Source organism: Taudactylus pleione, unplaced genomic scaffold (assembly GCF_031769625.1).
Source record: "Taudactylus pleione unplaced genomic scaffold, aTauple2 ptg000504l, whole genome shotgun sequence".
NCBI classification, from domain to species: domain Eukaryota; kingdom Metazoa; phylum Chordata; class Amphibia; order Anura; family Myobatrachidae; genus Taudactylus; species Taudactylus pleione.
In genome coordinates, this window is record NW_028284906.1 from 1,448,966 (window position 1) to 1,471,746 (window position 22,781).

Sequence of the window (22,781 nt, forward strand, 5' to 3'; positions counted from 1 at the left end):
CACTTATTTACACATTTTGGCATATTGAATATGTTGTCAATTTATTATTATATTTATAAGGATATTTAGTATGTTATATGTGTAATTTAAGAACTTACTATATATTGTTTCCCCTTTGAGATAGGTTATCTGTTTGTTTAATAGATTATTGAGATTTATATAGTAGTTTATCATATATTTCCTGCTTAATATTAGTTCCCATAGATAACAGAATGATTAGCTCGATATAGGATATATGACATAAATCTTGACAGCCCCGTGTATAGTAGTAAGCTGAATTCATTCATAATTATAAACGAAACCCTTGTACTTACCATCTGTTTCTGTTGATACAGCGTGATTGGCTGAAACAGGACACATGGTGTGAATATGGGTTTTTAACTGGTTTCCCACTTAGGAGCCTTTCATTGGTTATTGATAACATGTGACTATATTGGACCTTTTTCATTGGCTGGTCGGCATCAATATCAATTCACTCCACGGCACACTCGGTTTGCCTTGAAAAAACTTGTATATGTGAAACGTACGTCGGCATAGTAATTTTTACTGCTCTGATGTGTCTCCCAGAGCAAATTAGCCATTTAATTGTCATACCTATCCTCGTTGTACTACAATGTTGTTCAGTTATCAAAACTATTGATACATACACCTCAATATAACGTGTATGTTAGTAGTAATCTAACTATTGATCTTATTGCATTGCCATGTTGCTCAGAATAAATTAGCAGTAACTTAACTGGTATATCATTTAGACTCTTTAGAGAGCTGAGTACCTTATTTAGGCATTACAATACAGCGCATTTATCAGCAGCGCTCTGTTTTAGAATCGGCAGTGCTTAATAGATATATATCTATACCCAATATTACATGCAGTGATTACTTGTGACACATGATTCACATTAATGCACTTTGCATGTCATTAGTGTCCTAACCAACACAGTATTTCTAATTGCACTATCACGCTGTTCAAATTAGAATACAGCGCATTTGTTAAATGTGCACTGTTCAGAACAGCGCTGAATATATAGATATACACAGCTTATAGAACATGCACGGTGCATGTCACTGTCAAAGCAAATTAGCAGGGATTTAGTTGTTATAACATTCATGCTGCTTTAAAATTCATGCACTTCATTAATGCACTATAATACAGCGCTTCTATTAACAGTACGCTAGCTTAGAACAGCGCTTCACATTTATATGCAGATATTCTATATAACTGGTAGTGTGCATGTCAGTAGCACATAGCAACTTCAATTATACCTTTGTGCTGTTCAAACTAGAACATAGTGTGTGCTGTTTAGAATAAATAATGCCCAATTTATATATATACATATCTATACATGACATACACTGTGCACGTCTTCAGCATATGGTTCATATAGACGTGATGTATATACCAGTGGTGATTGAATAGATATATTTATCTAGATTACCCTAACGTGCCGTTTTAGTCAAGAATGCCTATTTTATAGATCTATTTTGTAGTGTGCTGGCCAGCAGAATTAGATATTTATATTCGAACGCATTACATGCCAGCATCACTTCAAGTGACCATTGTGCTACTTAGATTAAATCAGAATATCTATACTGAGCAGACACTATGATTAACTCTTAAAGTGTTGTTGGTGAATACCCAGTGCTAGCTTTATCTAATATAATGTGGAGGCTAGCAGCGATATAGCTGATTAAATCCCCGCTCTATCAGAGTCCTATTCCAGTATAGTGATTTATAGGGATATCAGTTTGAGTTAATACCAATTCATGACCATGTTAGCACTTTTTCAATAACCAGTGCCATTTCAGTACATGATTATTTATACAATAGTGACACCTATTGGCCAAAGATATGGTTGCATGATTATACTCAGGGTTACTGAAATTGGAACAGTGTTCAACTGCTAGAGAATTATTATACAGTGGATACTTTTTTGTAGCACACAAGTTAGTTTTCTTGATACATTACCTCATACAGGCTGAATTATTCACCTACCTTATTAGGATCTTAGTGCAATTTGGATACATAATAACAACGAGGATCTTAGGACATATCTTTATTACCATTGGGACAATAATGACACACACATTTAATATTATTTTATTATTTTTAATATTCACAATTGTTTTCATATTTCACGTTAAAAGTTTATTTACATTTTATCTTAATGAATTAAAAGTTATATTTTATACTCATTCTCAGTGCGCCAACAAAGAGGACATTTCTTTCTCCTTGTTTTTTTACATAAGGAAGTATACATTTTCTTGCTGGCATATTCTATGTATGAGAAATAATGCTCATGTCCATCTGTAAATAAGCCCCTTAGTGTATAACAGAATATGGTAAAAAAAAATACACTTTTTTTCTGTAGAGAACATTTCACACATTTGGAATATTGTTATTTTAGGTTTCCCAGTTCACGGACATTGCATTTTTCTGTGCGTTTTCTGATGTTTAACAAGATCTGATTTTTGTGCAAAACATTTCCCACACTCAGGGCATGGAAATGGTTTCTCACCTGTGTGAAGTCTCTGATGCTTAAGATGATGTGATTGATCTGAAAAACATTTCCCACACTCACAACATCGAAATGGTTTCTCACCTGTGTGATTTCTCTGATGTGTAACAAGATGTGATTTCTTTATAAAACATTTCCCACACTCAGAGCATGGAAATAATTTTTCACCTGTGTGACTTCTCTGATGTGTAACAAGATCTATTTTTTGTGCAAAACATTTTCCACACTCAGAGCATGGAAATGGTTTCTCACCTGTGTGACTTCTCTCATGTGTAACAAGTTGTGATTTATTTATAAAACATTTCCCACACTCAGAGCATGGAAATGGTTTCTCACCTGTGTGACTTCTCTGATGTATAACAAGATGTGCTTTCTGTGTAAAACATTTCCCACACTCAGAGCATGGAAATGGTCTCTCACCTGTGTGAAGTCTCTGATGCTTAAGAAGATGTGATTTCTGTGTAAAACATTTCCCACACTCAGAGCATGGAAATGGTTTGTCACCTGTGTGACTTCTCTGATGTCTAACAAGATATGATTTGTATGTGAACCATTTCTCACACTCAGAACATGGAAATGGCCTCTCTCCTGCCTTAGCTTTCCCTGTGGAAGAGGGAAATATTTTATCTGTACTAAAAGTTCCAATAACAGAGTTATCAGGAGAACATTCCCCATGAGTAGAGGGATTAGATGACACATCTGTACGGTGATGTACTGGATGTATAATGGGGCTTTCTCGTGGGGAATCTCCTGTGATGTCGTTGCCTTCTATTTCACAATCTGGAGAGAGCATGGGAAATTCCTCTGAGACATTCCTGCTGTTACATCCATGTGCTGTAAATAAAACAAATACATGGTAATATTAATGTTTTCCCTATGACAAGTTTATTTTGCCCAATAAAGACTATAGTTAAAAGTCCCAGAATTACCACCAAATGATACACTGAAGAGGAATTGGTATGAAATACTGCCGGCCGCATGGCAGCACGACATCAGCAGAGATCCCGGCAGCGGAAGCCCGACAGCGCTGGAAATCCCGATTGTGGATAGGTGAGTATCTACTAACCTAACCCCCCTAACCCTAACCCTCCTTAGGGGTGCCTAATCCTAACCTCCCCCCCAAGTGCCTAACCCTAATCCCCCCTCTAAGTGCCTAACCACCCCCTTCCCCGCTGCCTAAACCTAAGTCCTCCCCGGGCGTGCCTAACCCTAACCCTCCCTCCCCCTAGCCTAACCCTAACCCTCCCGGGGGGTGCCTAACCCTAAGTCCCCCCTGGGAGCCCTAAACCTAACCCTCCCCCCCAGCGGCTGTCCGCTTGCGGCGCCCGGCATCACTACGATCGGGATGCCGGGCGCCAGTCTCCCGGCATCGGGGAAATGCCGGGCGTTTACATCTAGACGCCCGGCATTTCACTCCTGCCGGGATATGACAGTCGGGAAGCCGGCTGCCGGTATTTAGGCAGTCGGCTTCCCGATTGCATACACACTGAAGATGCTGCAAGGTACAATGTATAACTCATTACTGACAGTGTAAGTTGCCCTATGCATATAGCAGGGTTTACAAAAAACAATCAAACTGCACTTAATTAAAAAGAGGCGGGAACTGGGTCATTAATCAATATTAATATTCTCTAACATTAGGATATTACATATAAAATGCACCAACAAACACTTTTTGAGCCAGTACTGGTTTAGGAAATATGGGAAAAAGCAGCTTGGGGAGTCCCCCATATTTCAATGAAGCAGCACTGGGCTCTTGTACCAGTCCAGTTTAGTAAATACAGTGAAAACAATACATAGGGGGTCCCCTGTATTACCATCAACCAGCTCTAACTAGCTGGGGGTTAATGTCACAGCAAGGAGACACGATTCACAGGGTCCCCTGGCCAAAGCATTAAATCTCCTAACTAGTCAGCTTAGGACTGGGATTCCATGGGAAATAGGCCCACCCTTAAAAGGGGGAACCCCCTGCCAAGAATACCCCAGGCTGACAGCCCAGGTTTATTCTCTACACTCCAAGTACCTTTGGTGCAGGATCAATTGTGTAAAAATAGAATAAATATAGTCCATTACAGTGGGACTACTGGTCCCAGAATGTTGGCAATTAGAGATTCGCAAGTGCCGACATTCTGAGACCTAAGGGCCTGCTGGCACTTCTAGTCTTTCTGCAAAGAAAATATTGAACAAACAACAAGACAAACACACACACCGAATGTTGTATTAGATTAATACACAATCACTCCACTACTTCATGGTGGCAGTCGGTCCTCTTCTCCATGTAGGCAGTCCAGGACATTGCAAAATAAAACAACAAATTACCCATCCCCACGGACAATAGCACTGTACTCTAAGTACAGTACTTGCCAAATGATGGCGGAGTCATGGTGTTTCCCATAGAAATACAGGGGAACCCCCACGCCATTTTCCCCCTGTATTTCATGAATTATGAGTGGCTCAAAAAGCCTGGTGCTGGTTATGCTTTGGGAGGCCGCCTTTTTTTTTTTACATTTTCTTATACTATACATACACACAGAAGCCTGCACGGATATTACTGATCTGTGCAGCCTTCTACAAACATGCGGCTCACAGGGCAGTGTGTTTTGACTAGAGATGAGTAGGTCCAGTTCTCCGAGAACCGTACCCACCCAAACTTCATGCGACTCGGATCAGAAAACAAGTCATCCTCCCGCTGTTGGATTCTCGCAGGTTTTGGATTATATAAAGGTCTCCGCGATCTGCGCCATTTTCACTCCGGCTGTGGAGAGAAGCTAGCAGACATGTAGTACTAGTCAGTCTCTCAGTGTGTGCACCCAGTCGGGGTCTTGGGCTGAAGACTGCTGCTGTGATGTCCATAAAGGGGCTTAGGCTGCAGTATATAAAGGGGGCTACCTTCAGTGGGTGCTGCAGCTTTTATTGTTCGTGACATTGCCGCAGTTTATCGTCCATGTATTTGTGACTCTGCAGGTGGTCTGTCTGCACTTGGAAGGGGTGCTTTGTTGTCCATAAACAAGGGGTGCTGTCTGTGTTGTTCATCAAGCACCTGTTGCCTCATTCAGGGGTGCTCTTCAGCAGTGTTAAAAAAAATAAAAGTGCTTTTTTTGTGTGTGTGCGTTAGCAACTGAGCTGCGTTAATGTTTGGTGACACTGCCGGCCAGACCGCAGTTTACATCCACGTAGTGTGACACTATAAATCATAGCGCAGTGTGTTATACTTATTCATAATTGTGTGACACTAAGTGGTAGCGCAGTGTTATTTTTATTCATAATCTTGTGACACTGTAAGTGGCAGCGCAGTGTTATTCTTTTCTTATTCATAAAAAATCTTGTGACACTGTAGGTCATTGATACCGCAGTGTAAAATTTAGTACAAATTGACGTGTGCTCTACCCCCACTTCATTCGTGTTTGTTGATATGGAGAACGATTAGTTGAGAGGAGAGCAGGAACCACATACTAGTGCTGGGGCTTCTGCCAATGCCACCAGTCATGACGATACTAGTCTATCTACATAATCTACTAAAGCCGATACCCAAGGTCATACAGGCTTAAGTAAAGGCATCTAAAATCAAGAACCAATCTTTTACAGTGGTAAAGAAAAAACGTTAAAGGGAAAGTTAGCTGGAGAAAGACAGTTTCACCACATAAAGTGGAAAGGAAAGGCTAAGGCCTTGGCCTTTATGACTGGTGGTTCTGCCTCTTATGATGATGTAAGCACAAGTGAACATGCTGACATAGAAATTGAGGCTGCTTCTGTGGAAGTGCACCAGGATGAGCAGGATATTTGTGTAGCTGACGCTAATAAGGATGTTGATGATGAGGATAATGTTTGTGTAAATTAGGCACTAGTGGATGAAACAGTTGTGGCCCATTATGCCTGGGCACAAAACAAAAAAACTTGGTTGGGTTGACTCATCTGCATCACCAGTGGGTGTTTTTGGGGAAAAAGTTTAGTTTTTTTTCTCGCCCGATGCATTTGCTGGAGAAACTGAAGGTGAAGCCATTGCTGCATCACATGACACTTGAGCTGACAATTTGCTTACCAACAGCTCTTTACATTTCTTCAGATCTGTGTCCACTGAGAAGAAAGACACAATGTATGATTAAACCATAACTCTTAAGTTTGCTTTGTTCACCTTGTCCACATATCTGTGGTTAAGTGGACAATGGGTGCAACAGCATTTTAGAGGCCACTAATTACGTTTTTGTTTAATGTCCCTGTACAGGTTTGTAAATTGCTTTTCTAGTGAAGTGGAATCTTGAGGGGATTTGGTAGCGGGGACACAGGACCTCAATTAACTGTCTAAAACCCACTTCATTATTGGTGGCTATTGGACCACATCTAATACCAGCATAGATGTTATGGCATCAGTGATCCGCTGTACAACTCGGTGACTACTGTCATACTTGCTCCCCCTTGCAAAGGTTTGTTTAACAATTAATTGTTTTTTAAAGTACTACTAGTAGTCTTCCTGGTGCCCTTCTGGGATGAAAATTCACTCCCAGTAGCAGCAGCAGGCATAGTGCTCAAGGATTCTTCTGGGGCAAGGACTGATGTGAATGAGTAAAATATCGTTTGTAAATGCCTCCCCTCCTCCCTCATAAATTTGCTTCAGAATCAAAAAAATTAAATGAAATTTACTACTAATCAGATCTTCCTTTCCCTGCCTTCAACTACATACATACTACAACTCCCTCAGGCCTCTTGATTAATGAAAATATGTTTCCTTATGTGCCATGTTGGAAGTTGAACTGCCACGTGTTTGTGCCACCCACTGTTGCCGCTTAGCTTAGTCAGCTTGGTGCAAATTTTGGGCCTAAACCGAATGAAAACAATATTGTGAGCTGTGAGGTGGTCAAAATTGACTGGAAATGAGTGGAAATTAATGTTATGGAGGTTAATAATACTGTAGGAACAAAATAAAAACAAATGTGATTTTAGCAGATTTTATAAATTTAAAAAAAATAAAAAATACAGATCCAAAACCAAAACACGCAAGGGGCGAATTTGGCAAAACCAGATCCAGATCCCAAAACACGAGGTACATATCCAAAACCAAAACACAGGGGTCGGCGCACATCCCTAGTTTTGACCTGAGTTTAGTGATTTTCGGAATGTGTTTAAAAACACGATTCTTGGTAAATTCTCATTAAGTATTGTTTCCTATGGAAAGTACTTATGAGTTTGGCTGATGGCGTATTTAACTTTATTTTTTTTACACCTGTCTTGCAGTATTAATTTCGTTTTTACTCCTGTGTTTGTCTTTCGTCAACATCCGTGTCAGAAAAAACAGGCTAAACTCCCCAGTGACTGGCATCTCGGCCAGACATGATACTTAGTATTATCCCCTAATCTGCAGTAATGGGTCACATCACTGTTACAGGGTGTGAGGTTCTGTATTTGTTGTGGACCCGGGGTGGTGATAGGAACAGACACAGAAGCAGACTTAAATGAAAAAGTGGAGTTTTTAATAAGTGACTTAGAAGACATGGGAATGGCAAATGAAAAAGTCCAGGTATAGCACTAAAGTGCACTTGATAACTGTAGAGGGGGTTAATGGGGAAATGTCCAGATAGTGACAGGCAGGAACAGTCCAGTAAATAAGTATGGTGAGCTGAAAACAGAATGCAGGAATGATGAGCTGTAACTGAATGCAGGTATGATGAGCTGTAACTGAATGCAGGTTTGGTGAGCTGTAACTGATGCAGGCAGAGGTAGTGAAGTCCAGCTGGGATTGAAATGAAGCAAGGTGCAGGGAAACAGCAGGTTCAGGTACTCAGGCATGTAAGAAGGTATATGGAGGGTGCAGGGTAAGCCCAGCAGGTTGGAGCAGGCAAGGTTCAGGCTAGAAGCGTATAACAAGCAGGCAGATAAGGCACAGGTACTCTCAGCCGCAGCTGAGAAACACGTTGCACTGGCAAAGGAAGGCTCTGGACCTTCCTAAATACTCAGTGCCGCGCTGTGACTGGCTGGAATGAGCACATGACCTACCAGGCTTGGACAGCCAGAATCACATGGCCGCAGGCAAGATGGCGGCGCCCATGCCAACGGAACAGAAACACCGCCAGACCTCACCAGGCTAAGTGACAATGTGCCCGCACAGAACCACGCACAGCCAATGCCCCTCGCCAAACACCAGCACCGCTGCCTGAGACCCCCCCGCCATAACGACCTCACAGGTAATACCCGGTGACTACCATGCCGAGAAACCCTGGCTGTGACAGTACCTCCCCCCCTTATGGGTGTCCTCAGGACACTCACCAGGCTTCTCCGGATGGGCAGCATGGAATCTCTTGATGAGTTTAGGAGCATGGACATCTCAGGCATCGGTCCAACAACATTCTTCTGGGCCGTAGCCCCTCCAGTCCAGTAGGTCCTGCAAATGTCCTCTGCGGAGATGGGTATCCAAGACCTGGGAGACCTCAAACTCTATGCCCCTTTCAGTCTGGACACGGGGAGACGCAGGCAGGACTCTGTGGAATTTGTTTAGCACCAGGGGTTTCAACAGGGAGACATGAATGGAATTGGGAATTTTCAGAGAAGGGGGTAGTTGAAGGCTATAAGCCACGGGGTTAATGACTTCTATGATGGAGAAGGGCCCGATGAAGCGTGGAGTAAATTTCATGGATGGCACTCGAAGTCGTAGGTTCCGGGTGGACAACCAGACCTGGTCTCCAACTTGCATACGTGGTATTTTCCTACGCTTTTTATCAGCTTGAACGGGAGGACGCCTTCTCCAGGTCAGTACGAACTTGAGACCAGATTGAAGCAAATTTCCGTACAGTGTTTTCTACAGCTGGGACATCAAAGACGGGGAGGCTTTGAAATTCAGGGACCCGAGGATGAAGGCCGTAGACCACTTGGAATGGTGTTTGGTTCGTGGAAGAGTGGTAGGAGGTGTTATGAGCAAATTCAGCCCATGGCAGCAATGCAGACCAATGGGAAGATGTCATAAAAATCCTTAGGAAGGTCTTGATTAACCCTCTCAGTGGAACCGTTGCTTTGTGGGTGATAAGCCGTAGAAAAAATTAGCTTTACTTGCAATACAGAACATAAGGCTCTCCAAAATTTTGCTGTGAACTGAACACCACGGTCAGAGACTCTCTCAGCTGGAAGACCATGGAGACGGAAAATATGTTAAATGAACAAGTGAGCCAGGTCAGGGACAGAAGGCAATTTCTTTAGTGGTATGTAATGGACCATTTTAGAGAATCGGTCTACTACGACCCAGATGGTAGTGAACCCTTGAAAATTCGGCAGATCCGTGACAAAGTCCATGGAGAGATGCATCCTGGGACGTGGTGGAATAGGTAGTGGCAATAACTCACCAGCCGGTGCCTGACGTGAAGATTTATGCTGGGCACACAAAGAATATGAAGAAATAAATTCCGACACGTCTGCTTTCATGGATGGCCACCAATAGCCTCTATTTAAAAATTCCAAGGTCTTCCGGGTACCTGAGTGACCTGCAAAGCGAGAGGAATGAGCCCATGTGAGGAGCTGCTTCCTTAACTCCGGGGCCACAAAGGACTTCCCTGTAGGAGGCTGTAGCTGTAAGGTGGCGAAGACTCGACTCCAAAACAGGGGTATTTTGTTGTTCTCTGATTTGTCATCACAGCGGAAAGATCTGGACAGGGCATCTGCCTTTTGATTAAGGGCTCCAGACCGGAAGGTCAGGGTGAACTGGAACCGAGCAAAAAATATCGCCCACAGGGCCAAACGAGGACTCACGCACTGAAGATTCTTGAGGAAGAGCAGATTTCTATGGTCCGTGAAGACAGTGAAGGGAAACTTGGCCCCTTCCAGCAGGTATCTCCATTCTTTTAAGGCTAATTTTACTGCTAAAAGTTCTTGTTCACCAAAGGCATAATTTCTCTCAGCAGGAGAAAACTTCTTGGAGAAGAACCCGCAGGGATGAACTCGATTATCGTCATAATGCTGGGAAAGAACTGCACCCACGGCCTCTGAAGACGCATCCACTTCCACTAGAAACGACCTATCCAGATCTGGTTGTCATAAGACTGGAGCTGAAATAAACGCCTGTTTTAAAAGTTGGAAGGCAGTCTCTGCCTCAGGTGGCCATAGGGCAGGGTTAGCGTCTTTTCAGGTCAAGGCGGTGATGGGAGCCAACAATGATGAAAATCCTTCAATAAAACGTCTATAGTAGTTGGCGAACCCAAGCAATCTCTGGATGGCTTCCAAAGTTTGAGGACAGGACCAATCCAAAATCGCCTGCACCTTCTTGGGGTCCATTTCTAGACTGGAGCCAGAGATGACGTAACCAAGAAATGGCACACTGGGAACCCCAAAGACACAGTTCTCCAGTTTGCAGTACAGGTGGTTCTTTCTCAGACGGGACAATACTTCCTTCACATGTTCATGATGTTTTGTTACAGTAGAAGAAAAAATCAATATATCGTCCAGGCAAACTACAACCGAGACATACAACAGGTCCCGGAAAATCTCATTAATAAAGCCCTGAAACACGGCAGGGGCATTGCACAACCCAAAGGGCATCACAAGGTATTCAAGGTGTCCATCCAGGTGCACTGGAAATAAACACTGGGACTGGAACTGGAATGTAGCACCAACTTGACCCGGATTGGGACCAGACTATAGCACAAACTGGAGCCAGATTGGGACTGGAACGTAGCACAGGCTGGGGCCGGATTGGGACCGGACAATAGCAAACACTGGAGCCGGATTGGGACCACAGCAGGAATCAGCATTTGTACTGCAGACAGCTAGCCAGGGAGCTGGAGCCTTGGACATCTAGTAGCTACAAAACTCAGGCACAAAATGCTGTCAGAGAAAGAGATTTATACCCTGGGCTACAGAGTGATTGGCCGGTGTGGTCAGGTGGACAGTAGCCCGGCAGCAATTGGAGAATAGCGCTCAGCTGACCGGGACCAACATGGCGCCGCCCAGTGTCCGGATCTGGCGGGAACATCAGAGCACCAGGCCCCTGAGACCACCACCATGCTGGGGGCTCGCCAACAGCGCACTATCTTGAGTCCCCCATTTGACCATTAGTTTGGGAATGATATGCTGAAAAGAATTTTAATTAGACTTGAATTGCAGAACACAATGCTCTCCAGAACCTGGCCACAAACTACACCTCTGTCTGAGACAATTTCCTTCGGGAGATTATGGAGACAAAAAATGTCGCCTATGAAGACCAGCGAAGAAGGATTCATGAGCCCATGTCATCAATTTTTGGTGGCGTTCTGGATGTACGAACATCCTACCAGGTGGTGGTACAGGGGCTACCTGGGTGTTGGCAAATGAAAGCGGATTGGGAATAGGACAAGATTCCTGATGGATAGCAGACACATGTTAGAGCGTCTGCCCTATGATTTTGGATTCCAGGGTAGAAGGTGATTTTGTAGTTGGACCTTGAGAATAAGGCCCAGTAAGACTGCCAAGGGTTGAGACACTGGGCTGACTTTAAATTCAACAGATTCTTATGAAGCAAGATGGGATGTTTAGCAACCTCTAATAAGGTATCACCACTCCTCTAAGGCTAATTTGATGGCTAAGAGCTCTTGGTCACCAATTGAATAATTTTTCTGAGCAGGAGAAAATCTTTGGGAGAAAACCTGCATGGATGAAGCTTCCAGTCTTCCATGTTCTGTGATAAGACAGCAGCTATTCCCACAGACAAAGCATCGACTTCAAGGAAGAATGGGTTTTCCAAATCAGGCTGACAGAGGATTGGCGCAGAGGTAAAAGCTTGTTTTAAAACATGAAAAGCAGAGATGGCTTCAGGAGACAAGTGCAAAGGATTGGCTCTCTTCTTTGTTAAGGCTGTCATCGAGGCTACCACAGAATAATTTTTTTTTTTTATTTACTTGCGGTAATAGTTAGCGAATCCTAAAAATCGCTGGACCGCCTTCAAGCTGTAGCCTAGAAATGGAATTTCGGGCACTTCAAAGATACACTTGGACAGTTTACCATAGAGATGATTGACACGAAGACGCTGCAGAACTTCTTTCACTCACTGCCGATGGAACTCCAGGTCTCTGGAGAATATAAGAATGTCGTCTAAGTAAGAGATACAAGATGTCTGGGAAAATCTTGTTTATAAAGTGCTGGAATACAGCGGGGGCATTGCAAATATCGAATGGCATGACTAAATATTTGTAATGGCCATCTTGTGTATCAAAGATGATCAAAGAAGGCCAGACTGGATTAAATGTAGAGGAGTTACACGAGGCAAACAAGACTGGAAACAAGAGGCACCCCATGACTTAAGATGTGTTCTAGGCAAATCAAACTGTGGATTATGAAGTTGTAGCCATGGAAGACAAGATGATGAGTAGCTTTGGGAATAACTGGAAGCTCTAGTAGTGGAATGAGTAACGAGACCTCATTGAATGCGGCTCCTGTCCACCGCTGTGAGATAGACCGGATTAGACAGAGCCTTGATGGGAATGGAAATTTCCCAAACCAATGATGATGTAATAAACTTCCCAGCAGCTACGGAGTCAAACAGGGTGTCAAAAGATTCAGGACCTCATTCAGAGTAGGTCGTAAGCGGCCGCTCGGTCGTACCCAGCGATGTTCACTAAACTGCGCATGCGCAAACTAGCTGTTGCGATCGGAAATTTCTCTCTCCTTGAGCACAGCCAGGTCGTTAGTTTGAGTGACAGAATGAGCCGTTTGAGGGAGGTAACAGGGGAAGGTGCTTGTGAACGGGGGAGTGGAGATCCGAACGCAGGCGTGCCTGACTATGCAAATGGAGTTTAATGGGAGTGCATAATTAAAAAAGTAGTGTCATGGCACATGTGACATGGTTGGTTTTTACACTGACTAGATCGTAGTGCTTGAGTGAGGGTATGGTCAGCCTTAAGCTCTGCGAGCAGCTCCGATGGGTCCCGATGGTCTCGATTAATCCTTATATCCCCAGAGATGACGTGTGTTGCCATCGCAATGGGGGCGTGTTTTTAGTCTTACGGCTGCTTCTTACCCTCGCTCGTTCAGCTTGCGAGCCCATCTTAGCGACGCATCTTGCGATCGCTTCATTTGCATATCCGGTGACTTTTCCCTTACGATAGAGCGGACCTAACGACCGACTCTGAATGAGGTCCTCAGACCATTGAGGGGTGGTCAAAGTCACATTCCACAAATCTCTATCTTTAAAGTCTAACTCGTTACCGTTATTACCACACAACACACTACTCAGTCACATTAATTCCAGAAGGGGAGTGCCAGCTAAAATAACTTTTTCTTATTGCACTGGAAAAAAAAACACTGGGACTGGAATGTAGCACCAAATGGGACCGGATTGTAGCACAAACTGGAGCTGGGAGGAACCAGACTGTTGCACAAACTGGAGCCAAATTGGGACTGGACTGTAGCATAAACTGGAGCCAGATTGGGACTGGACTGTAGCATAAACTGGAGTCGGGTTGGGATAGGACTGTAACACAAACTGGAGGTGGATTGGGACCAGGCTATACCACAAACTGAAACCAGATTGGGACTTGACTATAGAACAACCTTGAGCCGGATTGGTACCACAGCAAGAATCGTCAGGTGAACTGCAGACAGCTAGCCAGGGAGCTGGAGCCTTGGACGTCTAGTAGCGACGAAGCTCAGGCACAGAATGCTATCAAAGAAGGATAGTTATACCCTGGGTCAACGCGGTAATTGGCTGGTGCAGTCAGGTGGACATTAGCCTGGCTACCACTGGGAAATAGCGGTAAGCTGACCAGGTTCAATATGGCGGCACCTAGTGTCCGAAGCCGGCAGGAATGTCTCCTGAGCTCCAGGCCCTTGAGACGACCACCATGCTGAGGGCCCGCCAACAGCGCACTCTCCTGAGTCCTTCCATGATGTAAGGAGGAGAAAGTGGGGAAGAGACTGGTCAGATCTCTGGGCTGGTAACACACAGTGACATGATGTGAGGGGGGGAGCAGGAGTATAATAGGGGCTGATGGATCCTGATGTATGAGATACACCAGAGAGTGTGGGGAGGAGACTGGTCAGATCTCTGGGCTGGTAACACACAGTGACATGATGTGAGGGGGAGAGCAGGAGTATAATAGGGGCTGATGACTCCCCAACTGGGCAGATACATTTCTGTCATTAGTTTGTACTGACAGAGGAGGATGTAGAGTAAGAGACTGTTGTAGTAACTGAACAAGTAGTATATGTGACTCTTTTCGTAATAAATGTTTATTACTCACCTGTGCTGATATCTGTAGGGATTTCCTCCTCCTTACACTGCTGATCACTTCTCACATACGTCTCTTCTTCTCCATCTATATCTTCCAAATTCATATTAGTCACATACGTCTCTTCTTCTCCCTCTATATCTTCCACCTTCATATTAGTCACATACGTCTCTTCTTCTCCCTCTATATCTTCCACCTTCATATTAGTCACATACGTCTCTTCTTCTCCCTCTCTATCTTCTGCCTTCATATTAGTCACATACGTCTCTTCTTCTCCCTCTATATCTTCTGCCTTCATATCAGTCACATATGTCTCTTCTTCTCCCTCTATATCTTCTGCCTTCATATCAGTCACATACGTCTCTTCTTCTCCCTTTATATCTTCTGCCTTCATATTAGTCACATACGTGTCTTCTTCTCCCTCTATATCTTCAACTTTAATATCAGCAAAATCTTCACTCTAAATGACCCATAAAAAATAATGTCTGATTTAATTTAGACCACAAGTTCTCAAACTTGGTCCTCAGGACCCCAAACAGTGCATGGTTTCCAGGTCTCCCCACATAATCACAAGTAAAATAATTCCTGTGGATCTCTTAAAAATGTGTCAGTGACTAATGAATACACCTGTGCACCTGCTGGGTGATCTGAAAAATGTGTGCTGTATGGGCTCCTGAGGACAAAGTTTGAGAACCACTGATTTAGACTACACAGTACAATATCAGTGTATAAGGCACACACTGCTGCTCTACAGGTCATATAGAGAAAGTCACTATGGTATATGGATGAGACCCGAAATTCCATCTACCTGATGCTCCTGTGGCGTCCTGTGATTCTCCTCTGTACAATCCTGTGAATACAGAGGACGGGGACATCTCTCTGGGGTTTTCCTATTACTGGGTCCATCTGTAGGAGACACACAGTGACTGAGTACATTGTATATATGTGATTATCAGATGATGTGTGTATATAGGGGCCCCCATACCTGCTCTCCCCTGTACAATAAATGACAGTCTCCTCTTACCCAGTGATGTGAGGGGCCGGTGATTCTCCATCATCACATCCTTGTACAGACCCCTGTGTTCATCTAAATACTCCCCCTCCTGCATGGAGACAGACAGTGACATCCTGACAACTTATAGGAACCTGACACACACAATGATACAGTCATCACCCAGACACATCCCCTGGTGTTACTGTATAATGTCCCATTCCCAGCAGTCACCTCTCCAGTCATTACACAAACACATCCCCTGGTGTTACTGTATAATGTCCCATTCCCAGCAGTCACCTCCGCAGTCATCACCCAGACACATCCCCTGGTGTTACTGTATAATGTCCCATTCCCAGCAGTCACCTCTCCAGTCATTACACAAACACATCCCCTGGTGTTACTGTATAATGTCCCATTCCCAGCAGTCACCTCTCCAGTCATCACCCAGACACATCCCCTGGTGTTACTGTATAATGTCCCATTCCCAGCAGTCACCTCTCCAGTCATCACCCAGACACATCCCCTGGTGTTACTGTATAATGTCCCATTCCCAGCAGTCACCTCTCCAGTCATCACCCAGACACATCCCCTGGTGTTACTGTATAATGTCCCATTCCCAGCAGTCACCTCTCCAGTCATCACCCAGACACATCCCCTGGTGTTACTGTATAATGTCCCATTCCCAGCAGTCACCTCTCCAGTCATCACCCAGACACATCCCCTGGTGTTACTGTATAATGTCCCATTCCTAGCAGTCACCTCTCCATTCATCACCCAGACACATCCCCTGGTGTTACTGTATAATGTCCCATTCCCAGCAGTCACCTCTCCAGTCATCACCCAGACACATCCCCTGGTGTTACTGTATAATATCCCATTCCCAGCAGTCACCTCTCCAGTCATCACCCAGACACATCCCCTGGTGTTACTGTATAATGTCCTATTCCCAGCAGTCACCTCTCCAGTCAGCAGCTGAATAATCCGGTTGGTGAGTTCCAAGATCTTCTGGTTATTGTCTCTCTCATGTATAAGTGAGTGAGGTAGAGGCACTGTGATGGGGCGTTGGTTCCTGCTCAGCCCTCCTGACACATGGGGACAGCTGCTGGGTGTCTCGCAGCCATCGGATGTCTTCTTCACTACTGTGTAATCCTGTGTATTGGGGGAGACACCAAAAATCACTGCATACCCTCCCAGATATCATTCTAACAGTCCCAGATCCCCTCACCTCCCCAGTAATGTCCCTGTATTATTACTATAGCTATAAGTGATGTCACTGTGACACTCCCAGATCCCCCTCACCTCCCCAGTAATGTCCCTGTATTATTACTATAGATATAAGTGATGTCACTATGACACTCCCAGATCCTCTCACCTCCCCAGTAATGTCCCTGTATTATTACTATAGATATAAGTGATGTCACTGTGATACTCCCAGATAACCTAACCTCCCCAGTCATGTCCCTGTATTATTACTATAGATATAAGTTATGTCACTGTGACACTCCCAGATCCCCTCACCTCCCCAGTCATGTCCCTGTATTATTACTATAGATATAAGTGATGTCACTGTGACACTCCCAGCCCCACTCACTTCCCCAATCAAGTCCTGTGTTATTACTATAGATATAAGTGATGTCACTATGAAACTCCCAGATCCCCTCACCCCCCAGTCATATCTCTGTATTATTACTATAGATATAAGTGATGTCACTATGAAACTCCCAGATCCCCTCACCCCCCAGTCATATCTCTGTATTATTACTATAGATATAAGTGAGGTCACTGTGACACTCCCAGATCCTCTCACCTCCCCAGTCATATCCCTGTATTACTATAGATATAAGTGATGTCACTGTGACACTCCCAGATCATCTTACCTCCCCAGTCATGTCCCTGTATAATTACTATAGATATAAGTGATGTCACTATGAAACTCCCAGATCCCCTCACCCCCCAGTCATATCTCTGTATTATTACTATAGATATAAGTGAGGTCACTGTGACACTCCCAGATCCTCTCACCTCCCCAGTCATATCCCTGTATTACTATAGATATAAGTGATGTCACTGTGACACTCCCAGATCCCCTCACCTCCCCAGTCATGTTCCTGTATTATTACTATAGATTTAAGTGGTCACTCCCAGATCCCCTCACCTCCCCAGTCATATCCCTGTATTACTATAGATATGTGATGTCACTGGGACACTCCCAGATCCCCTCACCTCCCCAGTCATGTCCCTGTATTATTACTATAGATATAAGTGATGTCACTGTGACACTCCCAGATGCCCCTCACCTCCCCAGTCATGTCCCTGTATTATTACTATAGATATAAGTGATGTCATTGTCACTCCCAGATCGATAGACCTTCCCAGTCATGTCTCTGTATTATTACTATAGATTTAAGTGATGTCACTTCCAGATCCCCTCACCTCCCCAGTCATTTCGCTGTATTATTACTATAGATGTAAGTGATGTCACTGTGACACTCCCAGATCCCCTCACCTCTCCAGTCATGACCATGTATTATTACTATAGATATAAGTGATGTCACTGTGACACTCCCAGCCCCACTCACTTCCCCAATCAAGTCCTGTATTATTAATATAGATATAAGTGATGTCACTATGAAACTCCCAGATCCCCTCACCCCCCAGTCATATCTCTGTATTATTACTATAGATATAAGTGACGTCACTGTGACACTCCCAGACCATCTCACCTCCCCAGTCAGCAGGTAGATGATCTCCAGGGTGAGATTTAGTATCCTCTCAGTCATGTGACTCCTGTCCGTGTCCATTCTCAGTGATCAGTGATTTATACAGGACACGTCTCACCCTCACGTGAGTTCTAGTAACAAGGATCTGACTCCTCAATGAACAGATATCTAGGAATAAATATATTTATTAGAACCTATTTCTTACTAGTTATTTATGTAGTTAGCACACATCACACAACGCTTTACAGGGAATATTGAGTAACATCTGTCCCTGCCCAAGGGGAGCTTACATTCTACATTTCCTACCACACGTACACACACATTAGGGGTACTTTTAAAAGAAACCAACTAACCTACCAGCATGCACATGGAAGACACCAATGCAAACACAAGAACAACATACAAAATCCCCAGTGACATGGTCTTGGTCGGGATTTGAATTTACGACCTCAGTGGTGAGTAGTTATGCTGTCCATTATGCTATCATATAAACATAAGCGTACACTGAATGATCACTAAATCCCCTCATTCCCAGAGACAGAGTCTTGTTCAGTGTTTCTCAGAAGTTCCTCTGATCCAGCTTTATAGGGCTTCTCAATGACCAACACACGGCATTGCTGGAGTTTACACCAATGGTCCTCTCATTGCCAATAGTCCTGGACCTCCAAGACACATACTTTATACAATTTGCCTGAGGAAGCAGATCTGATCAGTGTATAGGGGGTTACACCGACACTCCCAGGTGCCCCCATCTATTAGTGATTGGGTAACCATGGTTGGCTTGGGCCTTCCCGGGTGAGAGGGTTAACAGTCCCCTCCCTAGATATGAAGATGATGCCCCCCAGTGTTGGAGTAAAAAAAATAAAAAATTGGATGACTTGTTATTGTGGACGCCTTGTATGCAGATTCCCTCCCTCTGGGTGTGTGTTTTGCAGGGACTCCTTCAAAATGTTGCTTTGGGGACACAAAGCTCTAGGTACACCCATGGTATTGAGACACCTATTCCAGGAGCTGGATGAGATGGAATTAGTAACCTAACACCTGTTTTGGCAACTGAAATATATAGGACTACTGCTCCAACACCTATTCCAGTAGCTGGGATGAAGGGCTTGGGTACTTAGAGCCCCATTCCGGCACCCAGAATGGATGGTAAGATACTGGGACACCAATGGGGCAGCTGGATGGGATGGATAATGTTCCCGTATACCTATTCCCGGCACGCAGAACTGCTGGCTAACATACCCAAAGCTCCATTCTGGCACCAGGAACAGATGGCTAAGGCACATTGTGCTCCATCCCGGCACCTGGACCTGCGGGATAACGTACTCAGGGCTGCGCACTTGGGGGAATTCAGTGTGAAGGATGCGATGAGCCGTTCCGGAGCCCATCTTTACTGTGAGGTTTTCCTATGCAGAGGTTCAATGTCAGCCCTACTGTACATGGCAGATCTGTGCGCAGCCCGGCATCACCTTCTAGCAATCCCACCTGGCAAATGTAAATCTATATTCATATGTGATAGGAAGAATTGAATTGCATCATGTATTTGCCCTTACATGGCTTCTATTGCAGGAAATCTATTTTGACAAATGCAGGATTTCTAGCAGCCCCCTCCCCAGATAAGGTTATCACTCGTTTCCAGAATTCAGGGGTCTCAATGTCCCTCAGCCTCTACCCACCACATGACCAGCTAAGCCCGACCCACAGCGCACCTACACCCTGCCTCGTATGTGTATATATATTTATATTCTAGTAATAAAACAGGAGCGCACGATGTAATACAATTGTACATTTATATAGATGAAAGTACCATAAACATGAACATTTAAGGTAAAACAAAACATCTCATCACAAGCCTGGTGAGACTGAGGAATCTGTATCTCCAAACACCGACGCTGTGTCCGTTACGCTCTGAGACAGCAGATGACTCTTTACAAAGAGCAGGCGGGGAGTTCCGATACAGCCGTCACCGCGTGAGTGCCACACCTCGCAGAGTAATCAAATGAATCACCATCAAAGGCGCTGGTGTCTGCACCAACTGTATTATAGTAACAACTAAGTCTGTGCCAACTGTATTATAGTAACAACTACGCCTGCACCAACTGTATTATAGTAACAACTAAGTCTGTGCCAACTGTATTATAGTAACAACTACGCCTGCGCCAACTGTATTATAGTAACAACTAAGTCTGCGCCACCTGTATTATAGTAACAACTAAGTCTGCGCCACCTGTATTATAGTAACAACTAAGTCTGCGCCACCTGTATTATAGTAACAACTAAGTCTGCGCCACCTGTATTATAGTAACAACTAAGTCTGCGCCAACTGTATTTTAGTACCTAAGTCTGCGCCACCTGTATTATAGTAACAACTAAGTGTGCGCCACCTGTATTATAGTAACAACTAAGTCTGCGCCACCTGTATTATAGTAACAACTAAGTCTGTGCCAACTGTATTATAGTAACAACTACGCCTGCGCCAACTGTATTATAGTAACAACTAAGTCTGCGCCACCTGTATTATAGTAACAACTTAGTCTGCTCCATGTATTATAGTAACTAAGTCTGCGCCACCTGTATTATAGGAACTAAGTCTGAGCTACCTTTATTATAGTAACAACAGTCTCCTCCACCTGTATTACAGCAACAAAGTCTGCGCCACCTGTATTATAGTAACAACTAAGTCTGCACAACCTGTATTATAGTATCAACTGAGTCTGCACCACCTGTATTATAGTAACAACTAAGTCTGCTCCACCTGTATTATAGTAACAACTAAGTCTGCACAACCTCTATTACAGTATCAACTGAGTCTGCACCAACTGTATTATAGTAACAACTAAGTCTGCTCCACCTGTATTATAGTAACAACTGAGTCTGCACCATCTGTATAATAGTAACAACAGGGTCTGCGCCGGCGGTGAGATTTGTCACTGTTTAGCGCGGTCCACACTGCACATACTGACAGAGGTGACCTTGACAGCGGCCAACGGCACCACTGGTCCTACACCACTATGCCACTGACCGACAGGCATGGGGGGGGTTCTGGGTGCTCAGAACCCCCCCTGCGTGCACACATGCCCCCTCTATGTGATTATACCTGCAGGGAGGAAGACTGTTATCACCACTTATTACAGATTAGCACCAGGACTGTCACCATCCTACCTGCCCTCCCCTGCAGCAGTCTCCCCGGTGTCTCTCTGCTCCTATTGTGCCCCTCTCCCCGGCAGCAGCAGCAGCAGCAGCAGCAGAGGATGAGACAATGACTGAGTGACTCTGTGTCTACAGCGCTGCCCGGAGGAGATCACGTGATAAATAGGGGGCAGGGCTCAGACCAGGAGAAAATGGCCGCCGCTCCCATAGTAACTGCCGAGCCTGGTATACAAGAAAATGGCCGCCCGCCTCCTGCACTGGGGACATGTGTGGTCAAAGTTATTACAGAGGGGATCACATGATGCCACAGATTCCTATGGGGAGTGGGCGGGGTGGAAGAAGCGGCAGCCAATCGTACGGCCAGGCTGTAATGAGGCGGCTCCGCCCACCCGCCGTCTCTATGGCTACAGCCGTCACCTCCTCCCTGATAATGAGTTGAAGGACGTAGCGAAGAGCCAATCAGATTGCACAAAATACACAGCAGGGAGAGTGAGAGTAACACGTGACGGTGCGGAGAGGGCGGGGCTACATAGCGAGAGATTCCAGATACCTCAGCCGCCATTTTATCCATTCACAACATCTCTGGTGATTATGTCATGTGACTTCTTATATGATATCTGTGATAATATTATTATTATATAAGGGGGGAGGGGACTGTACAGTGATATATGAGGGGGAATAACACAGCTCCCAGCACACACTGATATGTGGTATTATTATTATATAGGGGGGAGGGGACCGTACAGTGATATATGAGGGGGAATAACACAGCTCCCAGCACACACTGATATGTGGTATTATTATTATATAGGGAGAGGGGACTGTACAGTGATATATGAGGGGGAATAACACAGCTCCCAGCACACACTGATATGTGATATTAGTATTATATATGGGATAACACAGGGGTCATTCAATGTCAAATCACCCAGAAAACTGTAATTATGACACCCACCAAATCATATTTTCATGAAACTTTGTAGACTTGATACTACCACATAGCTACAAGCCCATGTAAAAAAGATATAGAACCCAATTTAAGGTTCTCACGCTCGCTCACAAAGTCCTCACCCAATCTACCCCAATATACATCTCTGACCTCATCTCCCTTCACGCTCCTCTCCGCCCTCTTCGCTCAACTAATGCACGCCGCCTTTCATGCCAGCTGATTACTTCCTCCCACTCCCGCCTCCAAGATTTTGCCCACACTGCTCCCCACCTCTGG

The 22,781-nt window shown here is 44.5% G+C and overlaps 2 protein-coding genes across 2 annotated transcripts in view; one reads left to right on the top strand and one right to left on the bottom strand.

The window, feature by feature from the left end:
- Positions 1–22,781, top strand: part of LOC148501738 (uncharacterized) — a 282,577-nt gene that overhangs the window by 150,809 nt on the left and 108,987 nt on the right. The gene's annotated exons all lie outside the window — the stretch shown is intronic.
- LOC148501740 (uncharacterized) lies at positions 2,128–21,678 on the bottom strand. The gene is made up of 7 exons (XM_088450052.1): positions 21,569–21,678; positions 18,410–18,574; positions 16,644–16,835; positions 15,717–15,795; positions 15,501–15,598; positions 14,705–15,152; positions 2,128–3,350 (listed from the first exon to the last, which is right to left on the bottom strand). Exons 2-7 carry the CDS (start codon positions 18,485–18,487, stop codon positions 2,416–2,418), a joined length of 1,830 nt encoding a protein of 609 aa, XP_088306178.1. The 5' UTR covers positions 18,488–18,574; positions 21,569–21,678; the 3' UTR covers positions 2,128–2,415.